The 23,304-nt window shown below is 41.4% G+C and overlaps 1 protein-coding gene across 1 annotated transcript in view; it reads left to right on the forward strand.

Moving 5' to 3' along the window:
* The window catches only part of LOC117574934 (uncharacterized), a 44,072-nt gene that overhangs the window by 6,373 nt on the left and 14,395 nt on the right, over window positions 1-23,304 (forward strand). The window contains 7 exon segments of the mRNA XM_034258984.2: window positions 13,035-13,144; window positions 16,651-16,749; window positions 17,382-17,517; window positions 17,586-17,722; window positions 18,502-18,661; window positions 18,664-18,717; window positions 19,222-19,429. Coding sequence (XP_034114875.2) covers window positions 13,035-13,144; window positions 16,651-16,749; window positions 17,382-17,517; window positions 17,586-17,722; window positions 18,502-18,661; window positions 18,664-18,717; window positions 19,222-19,429 — 904 coding nt within the window.

Here is a 23,304-nt window from a genome sequence, read left to right on the forward strand (position 1 = left end):
CTGTGCAGCGAAGCGTTAATTATTCGTCCGAATACACTTATGAACATTGAGAGCTGCCGCTGAGCCCAATTTCCCCTCAGTTTCAAATACAATTCTGAAGTCGAAATCCAAAACCCAAGACCATGCATAAGCCGACCAGGAATTTTCCGACGCATTCATTACTGGCCACATTTTGATTTTTGGCATAAAGTTTTTCGGGCTTTGGTAGAAAACTTTTAACAAAGGTCGAGAGCATTTTAAAGTCAAACGCTGCCGGCAATTCATGCAAAATGAATGAGGCCTGCTGGTTAGCAATGACAAGTTTAGGATTTAAGGGATTTAGTCGGACGCCTACTAAGCAGCCCTGTCCAACAACCGTTCAACCTTCCAAATCTTCCACTCTCAACCTGCCAACCAGCTCTGGCCAGAAATGGTTCAAAGGCTAAATTGATGACGCATAAATTTGTGTGTGCCCCGAAAAATCTGAAAATACTTTGCCCACAAGTGTGGCCTGTGGTCAAGTCAAATAAACGACAAAACGACAACATCGTCAGGCGAAGAGATGGGCTAAATAGCCCCAACAACCATTCTCAATTTGGTACAGCCCTGTGCAAAGTTTAATTTTTAAAAGAAAACTCATATTGCTGCAGGAAAAGGGTTTTCAGCCAACACCTACTACCCAAACATACACACATATGTATGCAGATGCAAACTTTTCAATTGTTTTAAGCTGTAATCATTTTTAAAAGAAAACTCAGATTGCCTGGGATGAGGATGCAAACTTTTCAATTGTTTGAAGATGTAAACATTTGAATCCATCATACTTTAAACTTTTTGCATTTAAATTGTCAGCAGTGATTTTAAAACATTCAACTTCTGACAGATGCAAGATGTTCATACGCAATAGGCAAATTAAGAACTATTGAGGAGGAAGAGAAATTAAATGTTTAATAAAGTACACATATTACTCTCTTTAAATTATAGAAAATTAATTATTAATTGCATTTTGTAGTTGTATTAAGGTTAAGCAAAAAATTGTGTTTTACTACAGTTGCTGTTTTTATGCTAGTAATAAGAATAATAATCATAAAAAATGATAAACTGCAAAAGGCTTTAGTTTTTCTTTTGTTGCTGTGTTATGGTCACTGAAATATGAATGTGTGTAGTTCACATTTTATCACCAGTTGGACATCATCAGTCATTTTTATGGCTGACGAGCGTGAAGCATGACATATGAACTTTAAAGTTTATTGTGTTCATATTCGGTATTTATTATTTGTTTATTATTTGGCTTGCAGCGTGTGAAATGGAAAGGAAACGTTGAGAGTCATATTCAAGCTGTTGTTGTTGCTGTTCAAACCATCTCGATTTGCAGTTTCGATGTTTGCATTTCACTTTCCCACAAAGCTGCAAACGTTTTTAGCACTTTTAAAGTGCTTCCAAGGCGGCAATGTGAGAGTAGTCATAACAATTTAATCACTGCCAAAGCGTAGAACAATTTCCAGCTCGAGTCTCTGCATATGTATTTTATTTTATTGCTATTACGCACACACACGACACTCACTCACACAGCGAAACAATTTGCCAGCAGAAGGCAAAATTAATTAAAAACGCAATGACTCTGCGATTGTGTGTGCTCGTGTGAGGGTGAGATTGTTTGAGTGTGTGTGTGTCTATGTGTGTAAATGATGTCGGCGTATGGTGGGAATTAAAACAAAAACATGTCTAGGCACTAAAAACTTTATTAAGCCTCAGCGCTGAGGCAAAAAATGACACATAAAATGGCCGAAAAAAAACAACCAAAAAAAAGAGAAAAAAATAATAAAGGAAGCAGGAGACAGGAGAAAGGCTCGCTCTTAGCGATGGGGTAGAGTATACTGAGTGAAAAGTTAAACATGGGCGGAAATGTCACACATACAAGCCGCACCCTCCTACAGACACACACATACACACGCACACCCTCTATACATACACACCAAGAGACGCACAAGACTATAACAAGCTGGCAAACAAACAAACAATAACGACAGCAAATGTGGAAACAAAGGGCTAGAAAAGTTGGCTGACGATGAAGCTGGCAGCGACGTCAACAGCGACGTCAACTGCGACGGCAACGGCGACGTCGACTGTGACTGCAACTGCGACTGCGACTGAGCTTGGTGGAAAGGAAAAAAAAGTAAACTACACATTTTTATTATGCAAAGGGGACGCAAATGAAAGGCAAATGTTTTTGTTTTTCCACTCGGCTGCTGGTCTCTGTATGTGTGTGTGTGCGAGAAAGCGTGTGTGTGTGCTCACTTGAAAGTATGTATTGTTAACGGGTCGCATAAAGGACTGCCAAGCGACTGCCTCACTGCTACTCGTGGTGAGTGTGTATGAGAGCGCCCTAAAGTAGGCAATAAAACACTAGCTGCTAGCTGGTGAAATCTAGGCACGCCCACAAACAAGACATGACATACAATAAGCAGCTGTGTTGTCAGTCCTTTTCCCGACTGAGCCCATTCTCCCAGTCTTTGATGAACAACTAAAATGGGCCAAATAAAGTGTTATTACTGAAAATTGACTCAGCCGCATGAATTGAGTGTGACAAACAACCAAAACGAGCCGCACTCTTTTCTTTTCCCTCTCTCTCTTTCCCGATAGAGTAAAGCGAAAATAAATAAAACAAATCAAGAGAAAGTACTGAAAGCCTTGCCTTGAATTAATGCATACAATTTCAATTTAATATTTAAATGGATTGCGAGATACGTGTGTACCATACTATATTAATCATAAGCTTTAAACACAAGTCTTTCAAGCTGAATCTCTCTGGTGTATAATAAGATTATAACTACCAACGAAATTTCTTTTAGACTTACTTTGGCAAACAGTTCTCAGCATATAGTTAAAAAGAAATTGCGCATTAAATCTGCACATGGTGAGACCAGTAATTATGTATTTTGGAATTAGGCTAATATATTCAGGTATTTAAATTCTACTTGGGAGTACATCTTTTAAATTTATAGTGATTCGGGTTAAGTTGCCCGGGAAGATAAACACACAGCTGAGACAAAGATGTCGACGGGCGGCTGTGACGATGCAGACAAAGTCGAGCCTGACAGCTGCCTAATTAATTTGACTGACTCTTCATGGAGCATGCTTTAGATGTTGCTGCTGGTGTAGTTAGCTCCTAATGATGCGGCTTATATGTGTGTGACTGAGTGTGTGTGTGTGTCTATGTTGTGAGTGGGGAAAGCCAGTCATTTATCTAACCGACTGTGCAATGGGCATGGACAGGACCAGCTGAGTGAGCGAATGTTAGGTATGTGTGTGTGTGTGCTTGGGCTGTAACTGTGATGATTTTGCGGCTCTTAACAATGTTTAATGCCTGCAGTTAATATGCGGCAGGTGACTCGGCGCAACTCGATGCCAGAGTCAGAATCAGAATCAGAATCAGCAACAGCAACGGCAAACGGCCTACAGCCTATTCGCTACAGCTGTTAATGAGCCCATAAGTTGATGATTTAGCAGCTGTTGCCGCCCACAAGCAAACACTCACTCGCACACACACAGAGCCACGCAGAGACTCTTACTCCTAGCACACACACGCACTTCTCTTGTATGAATAAAATATTTCATGCGTCAAATTCAATTAATATTATAAATGTAGGAAGCTTATGAATATTCGCAACGGCAGCAGTCTAAGCAAAGATACTTGACTTGCCGCCGCCTAGAGCATGAAGCACGCGTCGTATGCGTAATGTGTGTACCCAACTCTCAGGCTTTTGTGTCAATATGAGAGCTACGAGTGAGCTAGCTCACTGCTGAACTCATTTCGGCGCTTTATTAATTGCCACATTTGTGCAGTTTAAGCATTGGCTTGACTTTAATTAACGCAAGCCAATTCCAAGAAAGAAAACCCCGAAGCGTGGCAGCTAGCACGCATTTCATTGGCTTTGCGTTGGCTAAGAATTTGTTTAGCAGTTTTTGTGTGGCTCACTTGGCTTGGCGAGCATTTAAAATTCTGATCCAAACTCAATGCCAAGTGCTGGGCTAAGCTGCTTAGTATTCATCAAGCTCTAGCTGCTGCTGCTGCTGCTGTTTCTGCTACTGTTGATATTTATATTGTTGCTGTTGCTGCTGCTGTTTTTGTGGTGCTTCACGCAACAATTGCCAGAGCTCAAGAGACGGCAATCAGCGACTGAATGGCGGACCACAGCCAAATCTCAGCGTTGCTCAATAATTGTGTATTATGTTGGCAACTCAAATACTCAACTGTAACAAGAAACAGCAAGAATATGCGAGAAAAGGCAGAAAGTCAAATATGCGTCAATTGGCAGCCACATGCGCACTCAAGTAAACACAATCCTTAAGGAATTACCAGCAAGAGTAATAGCACAACAGCAGCAACAACAACAGCAATATGCTGGAGTCTAAATCGCTGCTGCTTAGCTATAATTGGATTTGTGTGAGAGAGAGAGAGCGAGAGCAAAATGCACAAGGAAGCGAATGCAGAAATAAGCTAAAATTAAGCATAAATAATATATTATATTATGAGATATTATGAGATGTGCAAATTATCACGTAAAACTTTAAGAACTTGAGAACCTTGGAGCGCCAAAACTTTTTCACTGTAAACTCCAAACAAAGCGAGACACACGACCAAACAATTTATGCAGCGCCGACTTGAGAAAATGGGCGCTTGGGAATAGGGCCCAGACAGAGTTTTGCCGATGTTTGTATTTCTTGAAAATGAGGAAGAGTACAACAACAACAATAATAACAAGAGAGCCCACACAAACAGGGACACACTTGAATGCCCTAGCACTTCTGTCTGCTTGCCTTTCTGTCTCTCCGTCTGTCCGTCTGTCTGTCGTAGTAATTGTGGGCCCAATGCTAATGCCACCTTTGGGCGGAACGAAATGAAAATGCGTAAATTATTGATTAGAATCACCAAAACCAGAAGCCAAAAACCTGACTACATATAGATTTTATGATCGCCCCGACTGATTGTTACGCCTTTTGTGAGTGTTTTCTCCGCCTGGCTGAATATAAAAATATGCTAGCCCTTGGCTAGGGATTTGTTATGCGACTGGTATGAGGCCGGGACCATGGCAGGGTCTGGGTACGGTCACGAGTCGCATAATGAAGGCACTTTGCGTTGATTTTTAAATGGCGCCAGAGTCCCGAGGCAGCAGCTGAAATTGGAATACAAACAAAAGCTATGCTTGCCATTGAGTGTGGAAATTCCTCTCCCCACTCTCTCTCTCGCTCTTTAAGACTTGTGTAGCACACTAACACTCTGGCACTCTTTGTTTCGCACAACAAGTTGACCAGCTCTTTATTGTCACTAAACAAATATGGCTTTATTATTGTGGTCATGCGTGTTCGACACTGCAAACTGCGTCATTTTGTGCTCCTGCTCAACTCTAATGCGCATTTATCGCTGTGCCAAATGTCAGAGCGAATCATTTATACCATCCTCAAATATCAAATACTTGTAATCACTAAATTCAGCCACCTAGACAAGATCTAGCTAATGCTTTGCCCCCTGCCTAGTCCGATTTTGTTGGCAGGCAGCAGGTGCTGTCAAATGTCATCAGAAAGTGTGCCCAGCATTTTGTTAAAAAAGATGAAGCAACCAACAACAATGAGCAAAAAAAAAAGAAAAAACAGCAACGGCAACATCCTTGGGTCTGTGGGCTGCGGGCTGTGGCCTGTGTGCCGAGCATAAATGTCAATATCATCAGAGGACTCTGGATATGCCGCAGGTCCTGTGGCTTCCTCGTCTGTCGTCTGTCGCCTGTCGCCTATAGTCTGTCGGACCATCGCTTGGCCCATGTTTGTGTCGCTGGCTTAATGCCTGTGTAGATTAGAGATAAGGGCCACATCAAATACTGGCATTTCGGCAATGCGGCGCAAGGAATTTGCTTAGGCAAATTACGTATACGTAACACAATACTACAGCTGTGGTTATACAAACAAGTTGAAATTTTTGGTTTTGATATCGGTCGCTGGCTGCTGTCGGCCAAAAAAGACTTGCCTAGCCATGACAAGCTTTAATTAATTGTCCAGGTGGACCCACTTCTTGCCTTTGCTCGTTTTCGCTCACCTTTTCAATTCAGAGTTTTCCTCAAACTGCTGAAAGTTTTCCATTTCAATTTTTCCAAAAACATCTGTGTCGCACTGCACTGCAACACCACCGAAATAATAAATAATTTTCTGCTGTTTGTCACTTCGCTTCGCTTCGTTTCGTTTCAGTTCTATTTATTTGAAATTTTTCCACAGATTTCGAAATAAACAAATCCAAGCGCTGACCGCACCAGAAAAATATGTGGAAAATGTCACCAAAATTGTTCGTAGTCCGTATATCCTTTAACTGGTTTTTACGGGCATTTATCATCAATGATTTAAGCGCATTTTCCCAAATTGATTGTAAAATCCTTCAGAGGGAAATGAATAAATTTGTTCTGGCAGCTGGTAGCCGCAAATGAGAAGTTGTCAAGCTCGAACAGCGTCAGAAACTGGCATTAAAATTATATTATACACACACACACCATAACCACACACATACTCAGGCACCCACACATTGCAGTTACTGACAAAATTGCGCATTCGTCGTGTTGACCAACAGCCAAAAACTGAATAAAAATGAAAACTGAAACTGAAACAGTAACAGTAACAGAAACTGAGACCAAAAGCGAAACCATTCGCGCAACTAATTTGCAATGTTTGCTTGTTTATTTTTCTGTCTGTCAGTGGCTGTTGTTGCTGTTGCTGGCACTGGCCAACGCATTAATAAAACATAATTTCGCTTAAAAGTAATTTAAGCACTTTTATGTGTTTGCCAACAACGATGTCGGCTACGTTGCCGTCTGTCGTCGTCGTCGTCGCCGTCGCTTGTCGGTTGCCTTTGCGTTTGCTTTTCATTTCTATAATGGTCTGCATCTTTACGAGGCAGGTACAGGCAGGCAGGTCCAGGTCCTGGTCGCACTCACTGGTCCGATAACTGAGGGCAACCCACACACATACACAGACACACACCAACTCACATAAATACTAACACACTCAGTCATAGAGTGGGGGGGCGGACTCTGTGGCGCATGACTAACACTCGTTATGAGATTCATGGCCTACATGTGTTTGCTCCACGGCCTTGTAAATGGGCACTGGGCGTGCTGTATGTGCCCTACGTGCTGGGCGCACCGATGGGCGTGCCGTGGTTGTGCTGCAGCCGCCAGAGCGTGCCCTTGAAGCCATTTTCTTATGTACTTACTTATAAACGGATTCTCTCTTTTTTTCTTTCCGTTTTTTGTTTTTGTTACAACTACAACTGGCGGTCGGTCTGCCTCGGTGGCGGTCTGACTGCTTTGTTGTTGCTGTTGCTGTTACTGCTGCTGCTGGAATGGTTGTAGTCACTGCCAGAACTGCCGGATGACCAGATAAAATTTTCAAAACGGGATGTTTGCTTCCCGTTGCGCTGGCACTTTCTTGTTTTGACCATTACATTGGCTACTTTTGTCGGCCATACTCATATACAAGGTTGGTTTTCTCTCTCTTCTGGTTATGATTCTGTTACCGCTGCTGATGCTGCTTCTCTTTCGGTTTCTTGTGTGCGTATGTGCATGAAAAAACATTCACGCTGGTTAGGTTCTTTGATTTTTTATTTACAGAAACTGATTTCATTTTCCAAATGTGATAAAATAAATATTAAATTGAAAATTGTACTCGAAGGTACAAGGAAATCAAATGCTCTCAATAAAACTTTCTTTCAATTCAAAAGAACTTTCCACATACATTCATCCATTTCATGCATTTGTTCACTTTAGATAATTCTCTTTGATATATGGAAAACTAAAGGCCACTTATCTTCATGATGCCGACGACTGCAAGTAACAACTACTTAAAATTCACAGTACAGCCGAATAACTTTCATACACTTCTTCTTTTTGTTCCACGCCTCGTATACTCAACGTTGTTGAGCCGATTTAGCTTGCATAAAAACAATAGCTTAAATACTTATACATATACATAAGTTTATGTGTGTGTATGTGTGTTTGTGCGCGCGGGTGTGTATAGATATATATTTTATTATATTTTTTCCGCACCCACCAGTTGTTCAAGGACCGTGCAGGCCACTTTCTTGCAAAGGACAACCATTTTTCTTGGGTTCTCTATTGTTGTATTCGTTTCCCTCCGAATGTGGCTGTGGATGTGTCCGTGTTTTGTCTCTCTGTCGCCCCGCTGTGTCCGCTACATATTTAAATTTCACGCGCGCATACACAAGCAAGGATAAACGGGATTTATATCCACTAATGCCTGTGATTTGTTCTATAAAATTACTTTATGCCACCGACACGTTGCCTGCAGACCTAACTTTCGTTTACTTTCCCCATCTATTTTTTCTGTTATTTTTTCATTCTGCTCTTTTTTTTATATTCTTCTTTTGTGCATAACAGCAGCAAAATCAGCCTAAATTTACCAAGCGACAGGCTTGGCAAAACATAACGACTTATGGCTTTATCCTTTCGCCTTGCTTAAACACAGCTCCTTGAACTTTTTCCACCTCTCTCCACCTCATCCTTGAAGTCGTTTAGGGTAGGCTTTTTAGCTCATGTGCTGGGATATAGGTTTATTATTACTGTTGATATTTCTTGGCCTTTTGTCGTTGTGCAAGAACACTATAACCACATTGATTAGGTTTTGACCATTGTCGATCAAGCATAAATATAAATTGAAAAGCCACAAAGTCACTCGAGTAAATCAATTAGAAATAAACTCACTATATAAAGTGCACAATATATCTGTACACATCTACCACACTCTACAATACAACTGGAAACTGAAAAGTAACTGGGGCAAATCAAATGGCAATAATGAGCAGGAAAACGCCCTTAGAGTGGGAAAGACAATGCCTGCCTGTCTGTCAATCAGCCAGATAGTCTGTGAACTAATGAACTTCTGCAGAATGTGCGCATATTGCTCATAAGTATTACTCATTTCGTGAAAGAAGGGGCAGGGCACGGGTGTAGGTCAGTCGTTGTGCTTGGTCTGCCAATCAACCATAATGATTCAACATTATATTGAAAAGCAACAGAGTGTCGGGAGTTCTGTCAGAGTGCTTGCTAGCTGGCCATGGCCAGCATGTAGCCCAAATGACAGACGGACAGGCCGGTAGGGAACGGACAGCACTCAGTGCTTACCACTTCAGCTGAAGGGCTATAATTGCGTTCTGCGTTGTCATTGCAACAGGCGTGGCACACACACATACACTCACACACACACGGATAGTTACATATAACAGCGAGCGAGTCATCAGCCACAAATGTGGATCGCTTATTCGCTTTATTCTTTTGCTACATTCTCATTGGGGGGCTTTTTTCCACTCTCTCTTTTTCTATGTCCTTAGGCGAAATGTGACTGTTGAGCAGCTGCCAAAGTTCAAATATTGATTTAGCAATCAATTGAAAATATGAATACAATCGAGCAGCAGCAAATGCTGTTTATGGTTCTCTGCTCCAGACTGTTGCCACAGACATTGTTGTGCCGCCCCTTGTGTTTGTCTTTGCAACAATAATTTATTGATGTTATTGCAATTAGTGCCTAACCAGCCAACAGTTTACAGTAAACAGTTCAGCACAAAGAACTCGGCCATAGACAAAAGTTTTCATATTCCCAACTGCTGTTCACCTACCGAATGCCATCAATCAATTTATTTTATGGCTTTTGTTATGTTTTAAACACAAGAATTAACAACTCAAATCTGATTAGTATTCAATTATATTTAAAGTTTTCTCTTGAGTAATTAAATAACATTTTATATGCAATTTGGTAAGTCTGTTAATCAATCATTAAAGTGAACGTAATGCTACTGATATTAAATTAAAACAGCATAAACATTTATTTTTATCTGAAATCAAAGGCTTGAATTTCGTACTTTTTCCGAGTGAAGCTGAAGCTATAACAATTTATTGGATGGATTTTGTGTCTTTAAATAACAGCTCAAACCTAATGAGTTTTAAATTATATTTTAAGTTTTCTCTTGAGTAATTAAATGACACTTAACATACAATTTAGCAGAGTCTGCTAATCAATCGTCAAAGTGAACGTAATACCATTATTAATATTATTATATCTTTTTAATCTGCACTAAAACATCAATTGATTAGCTTACGAGTTTAAGAGATTATATTAAATTTCGTATTTATGTTTAGAAATTACTCTGACCTAAGCAGAAGCCAATTCAATTTATTTGATTGCTCGTGTGTTTTAAATACAACAATTAACAGCTCAAATCTGAATTGTATTTAAAGTTTACTCTTGCGTAATTAAATAACATTTCGTATGGAATTTATTAAAGTCTTGCTAATCAATTATCAAAGTGAACGTATTGCTTTTATAATTAAATGTTGCTAATCTGCACTAAAATAGCATAAACATTAAATTGTTTAGCTTTCGAGTTTATATTTGTCTTAAAGTTTAATAAAGTTGAATATTAAAGGATTTCCTTAGTTATTTTTAGAAATTCTGAGAAATTTGCGTATTAAACTGAAGCCATATGCATATCTATGGCTTCCTAAACTCATTTCACATTTTCAAAAAAAGCAGCAGCAGCAAATATGCTGATGTAGTTGTTGGCACAACAGACAGGCAAAGCCTCGTTGGATAACTGCAACAGTTGTAGATTGTGGGCGGGCGAGGCTCACTCTCCCTTGATTAATGTTGATTGATTGATTATTTGCGTTTTGCTGACATGCTGCACGCTTTATTGTCGCTCGACTTGTGGAAAATCATCAATTTCCGCTTGTAAAACACGTACACCACGTACAACAAAACGTTCGCGCTGTCGTTGTCAATGTGAGCTCATTTTTTTCCACAGCCAAAGTCAGGGCGGCAGCAGCAACAAGCAAGAAGCAAGGACTTTAGTTAGCCAACACTCTGACGAACCAAAGGAGATTCTCCGTGGCAGGCAGATTGTAATGAATATTTCTTTGGCTTTGGCAGGCAACGCCACAATAATTGCGGCGGGTGAACATCTTGTCAGAGGTTGCGACGCTATAAAGTTTGCTTCGTTTTTCATTTTTGTTTTTTAAATAAATATAAAGTATTGGCGAGCTGCCAAGTCTGGCCATAGAAATGGATGTTGAGTGTGGCGGCATTAATGCCAAATACTCGACACGATTATCCAGACAGGAGCCGAAGCAAGGCAACGGGCAAAAAGTCAACCAACTCGTGCTCCAATTCGTTCCATGACTGTGTGCCCTTTGGCCCTTTTGTTGAATCATGGGAGACCGTGGCTAGGAAGAGGAGGAGGAGGTGTCAGATGTGTGAGAAGGGGAGGCGTTGATGGTTGGAGGCTGCAGGCTGCGGTTTGGCTGTCGAGTCTTGGCCAGCTGGGCATGATTGAATTTTCGTGAATTACTGCTCGTTAGCGTGCGGCACGAACACGTATACACACACACATACACACGCACATACACACATACAGATGGCAGATATGCTGAAGGGAATGCCACAAAACCAATGAAGGCTTGGCATGTTCGCTGTGTATTGCAACAAGTTGCCAAACCAAACGGGCAACAAGCAATGTTCCAATGTTTGACTGCTTCGCCGCCTTTCTGCCTGCCTGCCCGCCTGCATGCCTGCCTGTCATACACTTGACGTGCTTCATTTCATTTGGTTTTCTTGTTTTCCGCTTTTTCCCATATTTTTCGCGCTGCCTGACACGTTTTTTACTTACTCAGTCGTTGACATTTTGCGTGACTGACGACAGCAGCGTGGTGCGAATAAATGAAAATGAAATTGGCGCCACTTTGTAGGCAATGTGTTTGCCTTCTGTCTTTTTGACATTTGCCATTTGCTATTTGCTATTTGCCGTTTTGCCATTTTTGGTGTCTTAATTATGATTGGAATAGCGGAAATGCTCGATGGTAAATGGATCGCAGCTCAATTTATTGATTCCCCGTTGCAAAGCAATTTGCTAATTGTTACAAGTTCGAACCGAGAACTTTCATCTCTGCCAGATGCCGTCGGTCATTTAAGTAGCTTTCTAAATTATCATTTAGAGAGCAGTTCAAGTGCCAATCAAAATGTTTTGCCAACAGTTTGCAACAGTAATTTAGCATTTCAAATATATTATACATTTAATGCTTAACTTTTAATAACGCAGATTCATTGCAATATTGCTGCCGGAAATAACAGATAACCGTCGAAACGTGATTTATGAGCATATAAATTATTTACACAAAGATTAGTAGCTAATTGATTGCACAGCAATCGCAAGTCTGATTATTGAGTAATAATAAATTTCAATAAAACAAATAAATAACCCTTACTTTCAAGAGCTTTGTGAACAATTGATTTTTCATCTTATTCATGTTATTCAATGCTTGCACTTCAGGAAAAAAAAAAAAAAAAAACGAAAGCACAAACCGAAACAGGTGTCGTCAGAATGAAAAGCAGAATAAAAACACCGTAAAACTGTGGCTGTTGCTGTTGATGGCCTTATACTCATATTTCCCAGCGAGGCACGTCACAAGCTTGGTGCATGCCCCACGTAAATATTTGACACTCAATGACTGTACACGTCCACTCACACTCGCACAGACACATATTTCAGAATCACAAACACACACGCTCAGAGAAAAGTATTTTTGGAATGCAAGCGAAAAATTTCTCATGTGCACTTTGGCAAACAAATTAAGATTTATCGAGCCGGTCCGGGAGGTCAGCCCCGGGCCTATACCCAATAAACTGGCAATTAAAAAAGGTGGCTGCCGATGAGGTTGAACCGTGTTGGCCGCACTTAAAATAGACTGCATATTTGGTCATGTTGTTGTGTTTGTTGTTGTTGCTTTTGCCTTCACTCTTTTCATTGCCGTTGCCGTGCTGTTGATTTTGTTTTCATTTTCATTTTGCTTCTGCGTCTGCTTCTGCCATTTAATGGCGTTTCAATTAAGCCGCAATTGAACGTCGATGCCGTGGCGCTCTCAGAGAGAGCGGGTCGATGATGTGGTTGCTCTGTCGAGTCTATTTGCAGCTATTAAAACCGTGTGTATTTCCTTTATTCCCCCTAGATGGACAATCGGATGTGAATGTTGAGCTGGTGGTGCCAAGGTATGTGGAGCGAGGCTCAAGTGCCACATTTAAATGCAAGCACAACGTGGAAGAAATGGTTTTATTTAAGGTAAGTTATATTCTAAATAAATTTCGAAAAATATGAACCATTTTATTATTTCCTTTTATTTATTTTCTGTATGAAACAAGATTCGTAGCACGATCAAGTTATAAATATTTACTTTAGTTTTGTTTATTAATGTTGCATGCGATTTGGAAGTTTAAATTGAAAACGCAACCACGACAAAAGCAACTTCCTTTGCCTTGTACCACTTTGTGCAGAAAGTTTTTTGGCCATTAAATGTTCAGGTAGCTTCTGGACGTTGCATGCCACCATTTCGGGTAGGAGCGGAGGCGCCATAGACAGCAAAGGCAGAGAAATTGCAGCTGTCAAAGAACGGTTGCATTCAAAGAGCGAACTCCGTGCCGACTTCAGCCCTGACCCCGACTGACACTTCCGCTGCTTCAGTTTCTGTTTCAGTTCTGTTTCTGTTTCTGTTTCAGTTTCGGTTTCAGTTGCGACAATTAATTTCACTTCAAGTCTCTTATTACTGTCACGAAACATCAAGGGACACGCACAGGCGTACAGGCCCCCCTAAAGGCAACGCCTTTGAATTTATGGCAAATGAGCTGCTTAGTTTTCCTGCCACATTGACCCCAACGGCAATGTCGAGTGCCTAGCGCCGAATGCCAGACTTTGGCCTGCATACTTTTAGTTCAGTTGAGCTCAGCTCAGTTTAGTTCAGTTCACTTCTGTTCTGTTCTGTTTAGTTTAGTTTAGTTTGGAACTTTGTGGCACTACAAATCGTGGCATACAAATTCAAGGCCAAGCCCAAGCACAAGCACTGCCACAAGCACCGCCAATGGCTCCTCTTACAGAGAGACGAAGAGTGGTGGAGGTTGTGCTTGAGGTTGTCGTTTTGTTCATTCTAAGTACCATAAAAGCGTACAAGTTTTATGGCGCAAAAATGCCACAAAGTTGAGTGTTTTAGAGCCGCACAACTTATTGATTTTTGTGCCCCAAACCAACTCAACCACCAAAACCACAAAAAGAAATGCCGAAAATGAGAGAATTCACTACCAAACTAATTCAAACTTTATGCAAAATAATAATTTCAAATATTCTAGGGCTGACGAATGTTTGAAACACAAAGAGAAAATTAAACATTTCAAACTGACAGATAAATGAAATCATTTGTTAAATATTTTCTAATTTAGCTATCGCTTTGCGTTGTTATTTCAAAACGTTTGTTTTGTTGAAGCTTTTACATAAAACAAGCTCATTACAATTCCTGTGATGGCATTATTTTGATTGCTGACAAATTTGTAGATACACCTTGCGGAGGCGAACAATTAGTTGGGCGCTAAAATAAGCGCAGCATTTGCCGTGTTTACATATAGACATTAGTTTATTTGGTCAGCTGGCGTTGGTCGTCGACCATTGCCCATTTTGGCGGCCGACTGCGACTCTGTGACTCTGGCTGTGACTCCGATTGTGGCTGTGGCGATGGCTAATTAGTATAATTGACTATATAACCGAGTGCGCTGGCTTCACTCCAGCCAACTCGTTTTGATTCGAATTGTTGCACGAAGCGTGGCAAATTGTGTGGAAGTGGCACTAAAAAGGCAATTAAAACGCAAATGCGAACACACTGAAACTCACTCAGACTACCTTCTATATACATAGTTAGCAGACTGTGGGTTTTGTCGCGTCCGGCTTACACATGTTGAAGTACACTTTTGGGTGTATAAAAGCGACGCCGCGAAAAAAAAAACGAAAAGAAATATATATACATATATACATGCATATATAAATTAAATAAACTAATTACGTTTCAAATGGCAGGCAGGGCAGAAGCAGGAGGCAGCAGGCTCAGGTCCGCATTAACGAGCTTTTGATTTGCCAGTGGCACAGCGTACAGAGTGCAGAGCGTATACTGAAAATAAGCGGACTAATAAACACAAACAAAATAATATAAAGTCAGACCATGCCACAGCGGACACGCCAAAGCTAACACATGCCAATCTCATGCTTGCCTGCACAACAACAATAACAACACAATTAATGAGAACAATAACAGAGTAACGGAGTGGGTGGGGAGAGCTGGGAAGGCAACAGGAAAATGAGCTGTCGCAGGAGCATTGCGATCCCCATGGAGCCAGCCGACCGACCAACTGACTAACTGTCAGATATGGCGGGACGAACTGTCGCATTCTGGGGACAGAGTTTGATTACTTTGTGATACCCACTTTAGTTATTAAGTATTATGATTGTAGCCATGGAACCAAAAATATAAGTGTGTTCATATCATATCGCAGGGAATTGTTTCAAAAAATTTCCACAAGTGGCTGATAAAATTTGATGCGCATTTGAAAACGGGCAAAGCGAACGTGGTTACGACCATTGTGGTTGCATGTTTATGTTTGTTTTGTTGTAAGCGTACCTTGTGTTGGGTTGAAGCGTGTGCTTTATCGATTGCTTCGCACACAATACACCACAATACACTCATGCGTGAGTAACTGCGACATTTGGGATACGAAATTACGCATACGCCATGTTTGACTGCCGTTTCACCATTCGTCGTTCGCCCACGACGCCAGCCACAGGCATATTCAAAAGGGACATTAATATTATTAAGTTGCATGCAATCAATGCAATTTGCGAGTCGCATGTCAATCAAACCGGCTACAATTTCACCTCAGTCTTTAATGGAGCAATAAGGATAGCTCTTTAACATGGCCCTTGCGCCATTGAGTTTAGCAGCGATCCGTTGTCACACTCGTGACCAAAAAGTGCAATAAATAAATGCTGTGCGTAATTAAAAACCCTTGATAAGCGCCGCTCTCAAGGGTTGCATCGCGGTTCGTCGCCCACCCCAGCAGTCAGGCAGCCAGGCAGCTACGCAGGGGAGAACTTGTTCGCAGTTTTAAGTTGTGCATGAAAATTAATTTTCATTTGCATTTCATATTTGTATTTTGCAGTGGCTGCTTTAAGCCCGCGCTTCGCTGGCATCTCCTTCACTTAGCAACTTGACTGCAACAGTAACTTTTTGCAGTCATACTCGTGCATTCATGTCGCTCTCAGAGATCTCGTTTTTAATTACGCAACCAACACAAGTCCCTTCGCGCCGCCGCCACCGCTGCTGCCACCGCCAAATGCTGTTTGCAACTGATGGCTGACTGCTGCCTGCTGTATGCTGCTGGCATTTCAATAAAACCTTCTATTATTTACTGTTATACAGTTTAACGCGCAATTTAATTGTCGTGTTGCAAAAACTTTTGTGCAACTTGTTGCAAAGTTAAATTGTATTGCAATTCTATTTGTTTTCTTTCTATTTTTTCAGTTTTTTTTTTTTTAGCAATCGCATTAATTTTATCATCAGATTTTGTTTTTGTTGTGCTCGGATTGTCTCCCAAACATGATGAATTATTTAATGGTTATTACAATTACTCATGTGTACGCATCGAGTGACAGCAAACATCAAAATTGAGGCAGTTATTCAATCACTGTCACACACAGACCGGCTATCGAACATTATTTTTAATATTGCCATATGAATTTTGGTTTGATTGCAGGTGACATGGCTAAAGGTTGACAAGGGCAAATTCTTCGAGTTTATAAATGGACGAAATCCGCCCTTTCGCAATTCAACTATTGAAGGGGCTGAAATCGATGTAAGTATCTAAGAAGCTGACTGGCAGAAATTCCAAAACGTAACATTGCCATTTGATAAGTGAAAAAGTGCCCCCAACATTATCGATCGCTTTTGCTGTTGATATATAAAGATAGATACGGTCACATAGTGGCCAATTATTTATAGTTACTTAATGTACGACAATGTTTGAATATCTAAATCAATATCTGTTAAATGTCATGAGCACAGTGTTCGCATTATTCGTTTTACAAGTTCTCTTTTCGAGTGCAGCAACGGATTGTAATTGATTTTGATTACACTCTGAATTATTTAGTAATTTTTCCGTACAGGGATTGCTTTTACGTTTTACTCCAAACATTCAATCAACAATTTGTGTACACTAAAATATTAATTAAGTCAACTGCAAGTAAACAATTAAGGTTGAATGCGGCAAAGACTCGGCGAAGAAATGAGCATTGTGTTTATTTTTGGCTCCATCGTTTGCATAATGAAAGAAGTTTTTGTGGTTCATTTTGGTAAATTACAATTAATTATTATGTAATTGCACACGAGTTTATTAAGTATTCACTCGGTGGAGATGCGATGAAGGTGTTGATTAAGCAACTGTGTGTAATTTTGTATCATATTCTTAATGCTATTTTTATTACACAGTGGGAACGTTCGAACGAAACGCAGGTGACGTTGAAGAATGTGCAATTCGATCTATCCGGCCAGTTCTATTGTGAGGTCTCGACGAATACGCCCATCTTCACCAAGCCAAGCGGCGATGAGCTGATGACCGTGTACTGTACGTAACAATTGTCAGTTGATTTCAAGGAACATCCCCTAATTGTTGCTATAATTTTTCTTACACAGTGCCTCAAACAGCGCCTCCCACTATTAAGTTCCGCAAGCGCACACCCTTCGTCATTGGCGAGAAGCTTTTTGCGCTGTGCAACACAACTCGAGGCAGACCGGCGCCTCACATCACCTGGCTAATCAATGGGAAAAAGGTGCGTATGCGTGATATTTAATAATCGACATTGTACATATGTTTCTTTTGTATGGGCGAGTGTTGAATGTATGTGGGTGAGTGTTTGTTTGCGTGATTCAATTTTATTTTACAAATGATGGCAATATACGTTTGCAGCCAAATTGCATAATGGCTGGACAATGCTGGCCGGATATAGATATGAAATGGCTGTCAGGGGATGTCGAAATGTCAGTGGTGCTGCATTAAGATTAACATCAGTTTAAGCCATTTTATAATTATGGCCTACATGCGCGGCTCATGGAGCTTTCATTTTAATTACCCAGATCCAGACCCAAACTCTGGGTCACCCAGCAGCTGCTGCTCCTTGGCAAAAGGCAACAGCAACAGTGAAAGAGAAAAGGAAATGAAATATAAATAAATTTATTATATCTGCCGTTGGCGCACAGAATATGGAAAACTCTAAAATGAAATTTATTCATAAACGCGCACCCAGGCGGCCAGCAAACTGACCGGGTTTTGCCACTGTATGTGTGTGTGGGTGTGTGTGGGTGGGTGTGTTTGTTGAATATCTGTACGAGAGAGAGAGAGAGAGAGAGAGAGAGCGGAGAAGGATGTACAAGTGAGGCTTGTGGGTTGGGTGCAGTGGGATTGTACCCACTGTAATATAATCCATTTTTAATTTGCGACCGTATGCAAAAGTTTGACATTGAATTGACTTTTATCCGCTCTTTATTTAACATTGCAATTTAACATTCATTATTATTATTTTGCACCCCTAAACAACAACTAACCTCGAAGGTGGAGGAGAAATATGTTCGCACGCATCACGTCTACTCATTCAATGGCAAGCATCAGCGTCGCACGCAGCAGCAGCAACAGACCCAGCTGACTCAGCAGCAGCTGCAACATTACTATCAGCAGCAGTATTATAACCAATATCAGTCCCAATACCACGTCCCCACTTCATGGATCGCTACGACAAGAGTTTGCGTTGGGGCGGTGCACGCCCAGGAGGTGAGTACAATAACCGCTTGCTCAACTGGTGGATACTCTATTATTGTGTCTGAGAGATGGTGGTGGGGGAGAAAAGTTTATTGTGAATCAATCTAGGAGGAAAATCGCTGCCAGAGGCCAGCTTAGCGAAGCTTGGAAACATGTGTTGCAAATCGACTTAGGAAATGCTAAATTTAGGATGAAATTTGAGTTATGAAAGTGAAAGTTTGGAAACAAAAGTTTTGATTGAGTTGCAGACAAAGTGACTTCGGGTTTTCGGCGCTGTGAATGTGCTAAACGTAGAAGGTGATTGACGGAAGTATCTTAAACCCATGGATTCATGTGGCATATTTGACAGGCCTTCACAGTTTGTCGCATTATTATGTATTGCAAAGAGAGAGACAATGCAGTAAAATGTTAAATTGCGTAATAGGTTGCTGCATTGCCAACATTGACACTTGGCAGCTGCATCAATATTTGCTTTAATTAGCTGCATTGTTAACGATTGTGACTTTGCCATTGCAGATGATTTCTCACACTTTGCCCCACATCATGGACACGATGGACATGGCCATCATGGTGGCGTTGGCAGCATCTACAATAATCCGTTTAGCTCGTTGGCCAATTACCATGACTTGGGCGAGATACACGAGATACATCAGCGCAACTATGACATGAACAAGAAGCATATGGAGCAGAAGAAGCAACAGCAGATGGAGATGAAAAAACACAGGTGAGTCTCAAGATAGGCCATTAATCACGCTAGTCCTCTACTCCATCGTTGTGTGTCTCCTTTGGGATGCTTGGCATAAACTGAATTTTATTTATGAGCTATACAAATTAAAAAGCTGCAACTTTTAGCTTTTAGCTAAGCAGCCATTGAACAACTCCTGAAAGTATGCAATGTGCAAAGTTTGGCACCCTTCACCCCAGCTCCAGCTCCAGCTAACCCCAGGAATTTGCCGGTTCCCTCTCCGCACTGCACACTCCGGACTCTCATCTAGCTGCAGGGCTTTTGGTTTTGGGTTGTAAGGTTGTCTTGCTTTCTGTTTGGTTGTCGGTTACTGAACCAGCTGCTCAGTGCCCGGCACAAACTTTTCATATTCTTATCAATTTCCCCAGGTTGCGTGTGTGGCGTGTTTATTAAAGTTTCCTTATCTACGGTCTAAAAGGATTTAGCTTGTGCCGGTGCTTGTGCTTGGGCTTGTGATTGTATTTGTGTTTAGTGCTTTGGCTTGTGCTTGTGCTTGGGCCGCGATGTTGGCACATTGTTAAAAGCGTTTGGCTGACATGGTGCCGTTGCTTATCCTTGCAACCTTTTGCCTTTTATTGTGGAGCGTATAAATAAATTTTGTGGCATGGCTGCTCCATTCCCCCATTCTCCATTCCCCATTCTTGGGCGACCCTCCTCGAGAAGCCGTGTGGCTGTTGGAAATGTTTACGTGGCGCGATTGGAAGTGAAACGTAAATGAATGCAATAAATTATTTACGCTCACCTGTGATATTAAAAATCAAGAAGGAAAACTTTTCCAATATACCAACTTTTTCAGCGCAACTTTCAAAGCCATGAACATGCGTGTGTATGTTATGTAGAAGTATAAGTGCCGCATGTACGTGTGTATCTCTGTGTGTGTGTGTGTGTGAGAGTTTCAAGTGTATGTGCTTGAGTCTTTGAATGCGAGAACAAGAGGTCGTGGCGGCAGTTTAATGACAGCCAACGCCACAATTCGCCTGGCTGCTGCCACTGCTGTTTTTCGCAGTTCTTTGAAGTTGTGTGGTCGTGCGCCGCATTCACATTACACATACGCCACGTGGCATGTTGACTTTTGCGTAGGCCAGCTGGGAAATGACAAGCTACATGACAAGCTACAGTTCTGGCAAACTGCAAGAGAATTCCAACGAAAAATGCAACTTCTGTCCCCCTTATTCTCACACACTCACACACAGTCGACATTTTGCGAGCAAATCATTTGACATTTAGCAGTTACTTCGTACCTGCAAACAGCATTAAATATCGAGTTGATTTCCTGTCAGCAACAGTTTTTGCATTTCCGAAATTCTCTTGGGGTTGGGATGTGAGTGGGAGATGGTGCTTTCTTAATTTAGCCGTAAGTGAAAACCATGATTAACACACGCTCCATTTCCTTGCCTTGGCTTTCGGCGGCAATCGGGGCACACTAATTGCATTTTCCATTTGCAAAAGCGAAATCAAAAAGGCAAATGCAAAAAGGCATTTTATAAATAATTTGCCACAATTCAAAATGCTGCGAGTGCAATTGTGAAAGTGTGGGAAACTAATTTCGCTGAAAACTTAACGTTAATATGTAATAATTTTTATCGAAAGAGCACGAGTTTGCTCACGGGCAAAGCATAAGCCAGGTGCCCATGTGCTGTGTGTGCAGTGTGCTGTGCATGACCTGCAGCCTTGAAATGAACCGAGCAACATTACAAGCACACACAGAAGGGCAGACAGAGAGAGCGAGTGGGAGAGAGAGAGAGAGAAAACAGGGTGTGGCCAATGCGGAGTTGCAGCTGATTAGCATATTACATAATAGGAAACGCTTGAAAGCGAACAGCAGTTAGATATGCGACAGGTGAAGGGAGCGAGAGGGCAAAACTGTGAAAATTCGCAAATATTAAGGTACATACAAGTACACTGGGAAAAAAGTATACTATAGACGAATAGGGACACCCTTTTTGCACTGTATGGATTCTATTTCAGGCTGCTGGCTTATTTACGTATGCGTGTGAATGTGGGCGTAATTGCAGACACGCCCACTATTAAAACTTGGGGCATATTTATGCAACACTCCCGACACTGTGTAAAAAACTATAAAATGCGCAACCAGCAGCAACAGCAACACAAATAACAACAACAGTTGCTACAACAACTGAATCCAAAGGCGGCAAGTAACGGTCACGTTTGTGTTTACAGCAATGTGCATAAATTCAAATGTGTGAGAGTGCCACACACATCACACATACACACACACACATGACACACAAGTGTGCCACGTTGTTTATTAAGTTTATGCTTAATACACTTGCACACAAATGCATGCATACTTGTGTGTGTGTGTGTGTGTGTATTATGCTTGTTATTTTATGCAAATGGAATGTCAATGTAGATCAACCAACCCCTTGGAGCGACCTTGTGGCACAGTATGGTTAGTTGAGCGTTCGAGTCGAGTATTGAGTATACGACGTGTGTGTGTGTGTGGCATTGCTGATGCACTGTAATTAACCGCTTAATTTGATTAAATAGTTGCCCTGACACGTTTTAATGCAGCGTGCATTGCAACGCCCAATTAAACTGCTGACTGACTGAATGCTGGCCATTTGTTTAGGGCTTTTGTGTCTATGTAGTTCGCTTGACTTGCCTTACTCGTCGTACCTTTAACGGTGCACCATGAAAGCAAAGGAAAAAGAAAACGAAAACGAAAAAGAGCAGAAAACTGAAATAAGTGTAGCTATAAAACAACAGCAAGCAACTGCAACAACAGCGGCAACAGTGGCACGACTATAAAAGGCATAACACGTAACACTGAACGTTCTTCTCTGCAGTTCAGTGAGCGAAAAGAGCGGAAGGCGGGACCTAGCATACACACACACACAGGAAACACAGCCAGCCAAGGGCATATGAATGGGGCATTTTATGCAGTCAAAAAGTAGTTTACACGTTGTTGCACAATTTATGTTTGTGCAACACGTAAGACTGTGCCACCAGACGCAAGCCTGCAGAGATAAATGCGCACAGACACAGACAGACACATATGAACAACTATATAAACACATATGTATGTGTGCCAGACAGCCTCTTATGTCTATGTTACGTTTGTCAAATGCCTACATTGTTTTTTCTTTCTTTTGCCACCTTTGTCGACTCCTTCAACAATGGGGCGAAACCTTAACAAATATTTCTCAATGGTGCAACAATTTGAGCAATTTACTCGATTTTAGCAACATACTCGTATAGCATAAGTTTCAAATTCAAAGAAATTTAAGCTGAACTTTTATCGACAAGTTTCTTTTCGAACTTTTTTCATAAATGTTCAACAGTTAAAGCTTTGGATATCTTGGCATTCAACCACACGTTGTAGTTTACCACGCCCACTTTGTTGCTGTTGCTTTCGCTGTGTGCTGGATTTTTTGGCGGTCTTCCTTGAGCAAACTGAAAAGGCGCACCCTTAAATGCAGCTTGTAATTTTCATTTAATTTTCAGTGTGGTTTTCGCTGTTGGGCCCTTGCTTGCGCCTCAAAATTGCCACCGTGTTGACCCTCAAAAGGGCGGCCATTAAATGTCGCGACTAGCGACTTGAGGCTCAAGAAATTGGCTCTAACCGAATGCCGAGTGCAGAGTGGGGCACTGTGGCAGTGTGGCTGTAATTAGCTGGTCTCTGGTCTGGCCTGATCGCGTGTGTGGCAGTAATCCTTTTGGGTGGGTCAGCAGCGGCCAACGTGCCGAACGAGCTATAAACTAAGCCACTAATTGTGCATTGGTGGGCCAACAACTAGACTCTCCAGAAGAGTCGCCTTCTTCGCCTTTAATGTGAAGTCTGTTTGAAGCGCGGCCAATGCCAATGCGCTTTTAGTTTTAATTGCTGACGA

Source organism: Drosophila albomicans, chromosome 2R, assembly GCF_009650485.2.
Source record: "Drosophila albomicans strain 15112-1751.03 chromosome 2R, ASM965048v2, whole genome shotgun sequence".
Classification (NCBI taxonomy): domain Eukaryota; kingdom Metazoa; phylum Arthropoda; class Insecta; order Diptera; family Drosophilidae; genus Drosophila; species Drosophila albomicans.